The 10,581-nt window shown below is 33.6% G+C and overlaps 1 protein-coding gene across 1 annotated transcript in view; it reads left to right on the top strand.

The window, feature by feature from the left end:
* The first annotated feature begins 6,714 nt into the window (after window positions 1-6,714).
* LOC137625002 (uncharacterized) overlaps window positions 6,715-10,581 on the top strand; it is a 9,005-nt gene continuing 5,138 nt past the window's right edge. Inside the window, exons 1-2 of the mRNA XM_068355939.1 lie at window positions 6,715-7,815; window positions 9,741-9,770. Of these exons, the coding sequence (XP_068212040.1) occupies window positions 7,702-7,815; window positions 9,741-9,770 (144 nt within the window). The 5' untranslated portion in view covers window positions 6,715-7,701. The remainder of the gene's footprint in view (window positions 7,816-9,740; window positions 9,771-10,581) is intronic.

Genomic DNA, 10,581 nt, shown 5'->3' with positions numbered 1-10,581 from the left:
ATATATATATATATATATATATATATATATATATATATATATATATATATAGTGTGTGTGGGGGGGAGAGTATTGTGTGTAAATGTGAACATTATCGTGGGGAACAACAGCTAAAGTTGTGGTTCCCAACCCTGGGGTCGGCAAGCAATTTTCTTGGGGTCGTGAAGGCATGATAATAATGTAAAGGGTATTGGATGACATCATTGGATTAAGAGGATTCAGTAGGCCTTACCAAAAATTTTCCCCATTCCTACCTAGGGTGGTATATATAAATCTAAAAAAGGAAGGATAGCATGACCATACTCAAACTGAGTTGTTTCCCTTCTTAGCATATACCTTAATCTGACGTTCAACTATATATATATATATATATATATATATATATATATATATATATATATATATATATATATATATATATATATATATATATATATATGTCTGTTTTTTATAATTTTTGTTAATTAAATAAATTGCATCTGGTATGTCTATGTCACTGTGCTACCAGTCTGTTTGAACAAGCAATGAATTTGTATTTTGAAATTTATAGGTATGGAGCATTGTTATGTTTAAGATTGTTATAAATTTCATTATCTAAGTTTACATCTGAGTTTTTTGTTTGTATTCGTGTAACAGAAAGTTTTTGATATTTGAATTATCTATTAATTATGATATTTATTAAAAACATTTTTCTAACTACAAATTGGGAATCTCAAAATAGTCATATATGCCGAAAATATTGTTGTTTATAAACCTAACCTGCAGTAAGACATGCGTATATAAGACAGAAATGACAAATGAGTTGCTGGTGATTACTTAAAATGCAGATACGTAGTTTTGTCTGAAATTCCTTTTAAAAAAAATGTAAATGAAAGAGAGGACGAGAGAAGTGTGTGTGTGCATGCATCTGTGAATATGCATGGGTGTGTGCACTACATACATATATATAAGACACAAATGCAGACACATTTGTGTTTATAATTATATGTTTTCATAGCATTTTCCCTGCTATCATCATAGTTATCATTATCAAGTTTTAATTGACTGATTTTAATCTCTCTCTCTCTCTCTCTCTCTCTCTCTCTCTCTCTCTCTCTCTCTCTCTCTCTCTCTCTCTCATTTGATTTTACAATAAGTTGTTGCCATTATGGCAATGGCAAACACCAAAGGAAAGCAGAAATATATGGAGGACTACACTAACATCGGTGATACTTGCTTTATCTCAGCAGGAAAAGAAAAAACTCAAATTTGATGTGCAATGAAGTGCTCTCAGAAGAATCAATGACTCAAGATAAGACATCATTTTGAGTCGAAAAGTGCAAAGTTCAATAAAGAGAGCCCATTTTTTCTTTTCAAGAATAAGCACGTGAATCTAAAGAAAAATTTAAAATTCTCTTCTTGACAACACCCCCCCCCCAAAAAAAAAAATCCGCATATCATTGGTGAGGATTTCATTTCACCTTCTGCAAAAGACGTCGTTCATGACATAATTGAAGATAAGGGACTTAAATTCTCGGAAATTTTAACGCTTTCTAATCATACTGTACATCTCCACTTTATCTCATCACATTAAGAGTTGATGAATCAACATATATAGGTAATCTTCCTCGGTTAATGGTTTATGGTGATTTTAAGGATGTATTTCTTTCTTGCAGACCATTAGAAACAACTAAAGGTGTGGTATATTTGAAAAAAAATAGGATAATTAAAAAAAAAAAAAAAAAAAAGAGGATTGATGTGGGAAAATGTCGGTGGTATGTGTACTGATGGTGCACCTTCTATGCTAGGTCGTAGATCAGGGTTTCAGCAGAAGGTAAAGAATATTTATCCAGAAGTTGTTGGAATTCATTGCATGATAAATCGTTAAGTATTTTCTGCAGAAACATTGCCAAAGATTTGAAAAGTTATGCAATCAGTTGTTAAAGCAGTTAACTTTATGAAGTCAAATGCATTGAACAACCACTTGTTTGCTAAAGTGTGTCATAAAAAAATGGATTCTAAGTATGAAGTTATGTATAAACCTGAGTAAGGTAGCTACCAAAAGGTAATCCCCTTTTTGTTGAATATTGAGGTGAGAGGATTCTTATCTCGGCAAGGAAGAACAGAATTTTCCAGTTTCTTAGGTGATATGAGTAATTGGGCAAAAACTGCATACATAATAGATTTTTCACAATTTTGAATTCCCTTTATCTTCCACTTCAGAAAAAAACTAAATGCCTTCCAAATGAAGCTGGATCTTTTGGAGTAAATGAAGAAAGAGAAATTTGTGCATCTTTCCCACATTAAACGCATCTGTTGAATAAAATGACACTGATATTCCATTCGAACAGTTTTCAAAGTTTACTCATTCTTCTTCTTAGAGACCTTAAAAGAGGAATTTAGCCAATATTTTCCAGAAAAAGCCTCTGTTATCCCACACCTTACCTCAAATAAACCATTTGAAAATGTTCCTGAAAGATATCCATAAAAATTTACTGATCTTATTAGATCTGACATTGCCAAAGCTGACTTTAATTCCCTAACAGAGATTCAGTTTTGGATAAAGTAGTTACGTCGATATCCAAATTTGGATGAAGGTATGCTTAAAATGTTATGCCCTCTTCTTCGACATATGTGTGAAGTGACCTTTTCATTTGTACTTTAAATAAAGTCGAAGCTGAAAACTAATCTCGATGCTGAAGATGAACAACTTTGTGCTTTATCGAAAACGACACTGCAGATTGAGATACTGGCGATGGAAAAGCAATTCACATGAATGACATGAATATCATTGTTTATTATCAAGATAATGTTTGTGTTACTCATATCAATAACATTCTATTATGAAGTGTGTCTTATATAAAGAAATCATATATTATATATAAGTGCATTTTTGGGTTTTTGCTATTCAATGATAAACAGTGTACTTTAATCAATTATATTATTTTATCTAAAAAAAATGATATACAGGTAGCCTTGATATTTGAGTGGGGTCCCAAAAAGTATGGTAAAGCTGAAATGGAGTCACCACTGAAAGAAGGTTGGGAACCACCGAGCTAAACAGATGAAAACGTTTTGCATATGTAGACCCGATTAGTCTAGGTAAGTATTTAGCTTTTTTCTATATATATGGACATCTGTTTTCAGTGAGTTTTAAGTGTATATTCTCTCTCTCTCTCTCTCTCTCTCTCTCTCTCTCTCTCTCTCTCTCTCTCTCTCTCTCTCTCTCTCTCTCTCTCTCTCTCTCTCACACACACACACATATATATATATATATATATATATATATATATATATATATATATATATATATATATATATATATATATATATATAAGATAGAAAATTTCGATTGAAATTATTCACAGCGTGCCTACAAGAACTTTTTAGGAATTTACATTAATTAACGTTAAATAATGGGGAATACTTTAACAACTTAAGATTTGCGGATGACATACTTCTATTCGGCAAATCACGGAATCAATAGCAAAAGATGATAGGAGATTTTAATAGAGAACGCAGAAATGTAGGACTGAAAATGAACACGAGTAAAACTAAGATAATGTTCAATGAAAATACGAATGCCAAATAAGGGTTATGGACGAAGATGTAGAGATTTTTAATGAACATACGTAGCCTACTTGGAGCAGACAGTAAATGTTTCCCCAGAACATGAGATCGAAATTAAAAGAAGGATAAGCATGGGGTGGAGAGCTTCTGTTATACAAAATGAGATTATGAAAATTAAAATGCCAATCTCTCTAAGAAGAATTAGAAGTATTTAATTATAAGGTCCTACCATTATTAACTTATACATCATAAACTTGGAGCCTTTCTAAAGCATTAGATGATTAGAATATAAACTAGTTACACCTCAAAGAGCTATGAAAAGAATAATGATGAGGTTAACACTAAGAGAGAGAAAGAAAGTAGTATGGCTACGAGAGCAAACTAAAGTAAAAGATAGTCTAACAAGTAAGAAAAAGAAATGGACGTGGGCAGGGCATAGAATGAGAATGGCAGATATTAGATGGACAAGATGAATAACAGAATGGGTCCCTAGAGACTGACTACAAGAAGCAGGGGAAGGAAGAGAAGACACTGGATCGATTAGCCAGGTTTATGTATGCAGATTTGAGCAGCATCGCATGCATGCTTGATTCATCATTGAATTATGAGTCTCTCTCTCTCTCTCTCTCTCTCTCTCTCTCTCTCTCTCTCTCTCTCTCTCTCTCTCTCTCTCTCGATAAGAAAGTTAAATAATTGAAATCCAATGTTGGACCAGGCTCTAGGTCAGTTTAATATTAAAGGATGTAATCTTTTAGATATTTTTAAGTCGTTGATTCATTGAGTAAATAATTGTACAGTGAAAGTGAAACAGGAATATTTTAGTTATGCATTGGTGAGAGAGAGAGAGAGAGAGAGAGAGAGAGAGAGAGAGAGAGAGAGAGAGAGAGAGAGAGAGAGAGAGAGGTCCCTCTGCATAAGCTAGAAATTGATATATGGATTCATCTATAGAATTTTATCAGCATTGGTTGGTACTGGGGTCAGGGAAGGCCATTCTGCGCCTAAGTACAAAGGGGGAGGGGGGGTGCTAAAGTAGAGAGATAGGAAGCGAGTGCAGCTAAGGGGGGGGGGGTCAAAGAGTGGTTGCAAAGACCCTTTAGTGAGGCATTATAACTCTCAATACCATTTATATTCTGATCTGATGAATAGAGATGTTTGTCCTTTTCATTCGTTCCAACTCAGTAAATCCACTCTGTTATGGAAGGAATATATCAAGCAATCCCTAAAAAAATAAATTAAATATACCAAAAAGAATAATGAAAATATTGTATGATCTCAATGCTGATTTTGTTTAATATGTCAACAAGAGGGAAACTGACAAATGAGTAGTCAGACATTGTCAATTATCAATTTCGGTTCTCCATGGTTACAATGGGGGAAGGAAAAAAAAAAACTTTTGTTAGAGTACAACTAATCATTGACAGGCAGGCCTTCGGTCACATTTGTAAGGTCAGTGGTTTGCTCCCGGCGTACAACATTCCAGTCAACCTAGCAGATGGCTTTACCACACATCAACAAAACCCCATTTCTTTAGAGGATGAAAATGCAAGACCAGTACCATTTTTATTTACACCAATAGGCGGTGATATTCATTTTGAGTTGACCGAACTGATGAGCCAATCCTGGACAAGCATTGTAAACTTGCCCATATTGCTACCATTACCTGATTTGATATGCAGTCTCGGTGTGGGTTACCAATAAAAGTTACATGCATTTAAAACATTAATTCGTAAGTGTATTTAAGTGTAAGTCTATAGGACGAATATTCAAAGGCTTGGCTTCGACACCGTGGACATGAGTTCAAATCCACGTCAGGTTTGACAGAATTCCCTGTCAATTTCAAGGTCTCATTTAATCCCAAAGTCCAACCAGTTATATTATAGATAAATAGATACCAGCATTTGATTTGTCCATAAATGGGACTAAGGACTAACACTCTCACCCATAGGTTTAAGGAATTGCTGTGATACCAGAAGGCTGTACTGTACTGCACTTTTCTAACGGAATGTAGGCCTAACAGCTGGTGTTCCTCATGGATGTTCTTCTCTTTTTACTCTCCATACATACTTTATGTATATATATATATATATATATATATATATATATATATATATATATATATATATATATATATATATATATATATACATTTTTCTGTCTGTGTGCGTTATATGTATGTGTGTAAACACGAGCACATGAAAGCGCATTCTCAAGAGACCATCTGCCTGAAATCAGTCACGGACAACAAATAAGGTCATTTATGTTTGTGTTCAGCTCCTTCCGGTTGCCAAGAGCAGCACGGACATTCCCGACACCTAATAAAGTCACTCTCCTCAGTCCTCACAGCGCTGAATAAAACCGTTGTAATCCGACCGGTTTGCCTAACGATAAAAAGATTCTTTAAAAGAAATATGTATTTCCTTTCGTATTTGATTGTTATAGTTTGAAAAGAGGTAGTGTGGTGGTCATTCCAATGATGTGCAAGATATAATTTTTTACGGTGTTATGCATAAATTATTTTAACTCTACGGGTTTCGCTCGCCGGCATTAAGGAAGTGTTTGCAATTTTAACATTTGTGTTCGGAAAACTTTTATTGAGTGGATTTATATCTATGGTCACAGTAGGTTCTTATATGGAAATTTATATACATTATATGTCTTTGTCTATCATTGTTCTCCTATAGAAGTGTTTGATGTATAGGCCTATTTGGCGTCACGTAGAAAATTTTTAAAATGTACCCCATAAAATTCGTATCCTTATTGAAAAAGGGAAATGCTCATCGCCTTTGGGATGAATGAAAAAGGTCTACGAAGTTTCCATCGAATAAGGAAAAATATTCGATATTAACAAAGGGTGTTTGATATGAAAAAGGAAGTTATGAAAATATAGATATGAAAGTGTTTAGAGTCTTTAGACTATTGAGGTTAGGTTGAAATAAGTAGGATTTACAAGCATTTCACCATAGATAAATTATCACTGATCCATTGCATAGGTTACGATTATTATTCAAATTCTTTGGAAAAAAAAAACTTAAAGAGAAGTACTCAAGAGTGAAAGCAACCAAATGTTCTCGAAAAGAATTAATACAATTTTGCCAAAATATGTTAATTATTTTAACTAAAGTAAGCATGAAATTAATAAAATTTCGTAAAAATTCGTTCATCATTCTAACGTAAGTAATAAAGAAATGAATATATTTTGCATGGTCGTAGAAGATAAGTTTACATAAATCTGGCTTATGCTAAGACGAGACCTTGCTTAAAAAGGTTCCAAAATGTGTTAAACTGCCACGAGTGTAAGAGGGCTTGTGAAGATCCTTGAACTCTACCTGCCGTCAGAGACGAACGAAGAACATTTCAGCGTTTATATTAAATAAGATAAAGTTTGTGTATCTGTCATTTAGAAGATTGCAATATACGGTGATGGAAGACTGATTGAATGCCGATCATCTGACGTCACAACACTCTGGGTCATTGCTAACGTGGAGTTGGATGAAGTGCCAACTACAATACTGACAACAATAACAATAAGAATATTGAGAATAATATAACCAAAATTGGAATATAAGACAATTTATTTTCATCAAACTGTTGACAGCATTGTAGAGGAAGATTTTGAAAGGCTCCTAAGCGCTAATGTATTTAGACAATAAAATTACAGTGTATTTGATTATTCACTACTAATAAAGTACAAGTAGAAGCTTAATAAAAGGAACCATTTGCTAGTATGAATGAATGAATACAAGAGGTTTATATTAATATGGACACGACATTGTCATTGCTGAATTAGAAAGGATGTACGATAATTAAATTGTAGACTAATTATCTTGACTTCAGGAAAGCCCATAATTTCATGTAGACAATACCAGTGACTGACAAGAGAAATAAAACAATAAGTAAACGTGAAAAGGAGCCAACATCGAATGTTAGTGAAGACTGTAAGACACAAACAACGTAAACGAGCTTAATTAACTGCCATCTATCGGCGACCAGTAGAAACTAAAGCTTCGTTAGACCCTGGATGTGGAAGAGAGGAATAAGTATACAATAAAGACTCGAATAATAAAACCCAAAAGAAGATAGCCAAGCGCAGGAAGAAGTAAAGAAGCAAAGGGACAATATAAGAGAGGACTAGAATCCAAAACGTACGTCAATATGGCAGCCAGCCCGGGCAAGAAGAGAATTAAGACCAATACGTTCTGGATCAGGATGAATCAGTTTCTCAATTTCTTGCTGGCTCTTCTGCTGGCCATGACGGCATATCTACAGGTAAGATCAATGGAAAGGTTTGGGTATAGTGAGAATATATATATATATATATATATATATATATATATATATATAATATATATATATATATATATATATAATATATATATATATATATATATGTATATATATATATATATATATATATATATATAATATATATATGTATATATATATGTATATATATATATATATATATATATATATATATATATATATATATATATATATATATATATATATATATATATATATATATATATATATATATATATATAAAACTATAAACTGGGAGGATAGATGTGGGAGAGGCAAGAGAGCGTGCTAGAAATAGGAATGAATGGCGAGCGATTGTGACGCTGTTCCGGTAGGCCCTACTGCTTCCTCCGGTGCCTTAGATGACCGCGGAGGTAGCAGCAGTAGGGGATTCAGCATTATGAAGCTTTATCTGTGGTGGATAATGTGGGAGGTTGGGCTGTGGCACCCTAGCAGTACCGTCTGAACTCGGTTGAGTCCCTGGTTAGGCTGGAGGAACGTAGAGAGTAGAGGTCCCCTTTTTTTTTTTTTTGTTTCATTGTTGATGTCGGCTACCCCCCAAAATTGGGGGAAGTGCCTTGGTATATGTATGATAAACTGGGAGCTTTAAAGCATGGGGCTTACATGGTTATGGTCCTTGGATTGATTAAGGCCTGCAGATCACCAGTTGAACCCCCTGTGATTGGATAATAGTGCCCGCTGAGAACGGGAAGGTACTAACTCCATGCACTTAATAAGATAAAAATGCTTATAGTACACACACACACACACACACACACACATATATATATATATATATATATATATGGATGAAAATCAACACAATACGAAACATCAGTCTCTTACCACATCGTGTTCAAATAGAAATAAATTTCTACCTCATACTTGGGATCGAACCCAAACACCTTCGAATGAATATATATATATATATATATATATATATATATATATATATACATATACACACACATATATATATATATATATATATATATATATATATATATATATATTCATAAAGTAAAACTCAGCAGCATTGCCAGACATAACAATGCGGTCTCTCCCTCGTTCATCGGGTAGGGGGGGGGGGGGGGGGAGGGATAGACGTACCCTGGTGAGAGAGGGGTGGGAATGGTTAAATCTGTGTGTGTACATATCTATAAAAATATTTATCCGTCATTTTTGATGGGTCTCATACACTAGTTGAAGTATAAAATGTTCAATATGAATGGCAAAAGGCTAACAGAGGTAACAAGTGTTCTGAGGTGGTCTGGTCAAGTAGTAAGAATGTATGAAGACAGGGTGGTGAAAGGTAGAAAGGAGGACTTAGAAACTACCAGATGGATGGATGAAGGAGAGGAGTTATCGGAATGGAGAAGCCTCAGTAAAGACGTGAGTGACGCAGTGGAAGAGGGAGAGTTCGACGAAGAGCTCATGAGGCATCTGTGCAAGATGGCAATTTTTTATGTGTTCAGTACGGGATGTTCATTCATGAACTATTAGTGGAAGTATGGAAGATACAGAGAAAATTATATTGTTTGTTACTCCTGAGTCACATCTGCTATGGGGAAATGATCGATAGCGCAAACACAAACACACACACACACACACACACACACACACACACACACACACACACACACATATATATATATATATATATATATATATATATATATATATATATATATATATATATATTCTCCTCATAGATCATAGACAAATTAAAGCAGCCATTAGAAAAGTATAGAAATTAATAATAGAAATACACATATTTCAAATTCCGAATTCAAAGAAAACAAAGTTGTTCTAAGAAATGTAAAGACCTGATTAGTAATCTCTCACAATTTCAAAGAAAAATATAATTTCTTTTCCTCTTTCTTTCTCAGCTTCATCGCGCAGACGCAGTCATATGGGTGGTAAGTATACTACCTGTTTACTTACTCGGTCTAATCAGTGGGAAACACAAAATCGAGCCCAAAGGGAAGAAGGAGAGAAGCTGCTTAGGGCGGCATTCTTATAAATAAATTGAGATATGGAATAATATGGATAATAGAACCCATTATAATATCAATAAAGTGGAGGAACTTTTTAATAGAACTTTAAACTTTTGATAAGACATGTAAATTAATCCAAGAGATTTTGATTGTGTACAGTTAATGAGGTAGGCCGATTCATCTTTTGTTTTCTTAATTGTATATTTTGTCTATATATTGTTATTGTGTGGACTATAGTTATTTGTTGAAGAACAATTGTAAAAGGGTAGACTTTGTGGGCATTTTGTTGTAGCTATGGTCAATAAATTATCTATCTATCATCTCTCTAACTATCTATCTATCTATCTATGCCGGGTTGTTAATTAACTGTAGTGTGTCGCTAGGATAAGTTATTGGAAGGAGTGGGGATTTGCAATTGAATTCTCCATGTTACTAAATGTTACGTCATTAAGGAAATGACTATTAAACAAATATATATAAATAAATAGTAATATAATTAGCCTATTATATATAAATCTATTCTGATCTTTGTTTATTTCAAAGTGACTGAAATGTTAACAAATGTGGAATGAGTCAGCATTATACAATGTTCTATTTCCAAAATAGAAATATAAAAATATCTTTTACTCCTTTCAGTGATGACAAGCCATTTATATAAACGAACAATGGAGACTAAAAGTGGAACATTTGAAAATAACATGAAATAAATACTAGAGATGTTGATTAGTCATCT

Source organism: Palaemon carinicauda, chromosome 31, assembly GCF_036898095.1.
Source record: "Palaemon carinicauda isolate YSFRI2023 chromosome 31, ASM3689809v2, whole genome shotgun sequence".
Taxonomy (NCBI): Eukaryota; Metazoa; Arthropoda; class Malacostraca; order Decapoda; family Palaemonidae; genus Palaemon; species Palaemon carinicauda.
The sequence above is the reverse complement of the archived record's forward strand: the minus strand, read 5'-3'. Positions and strand labels throughout refer to the sequence as shown.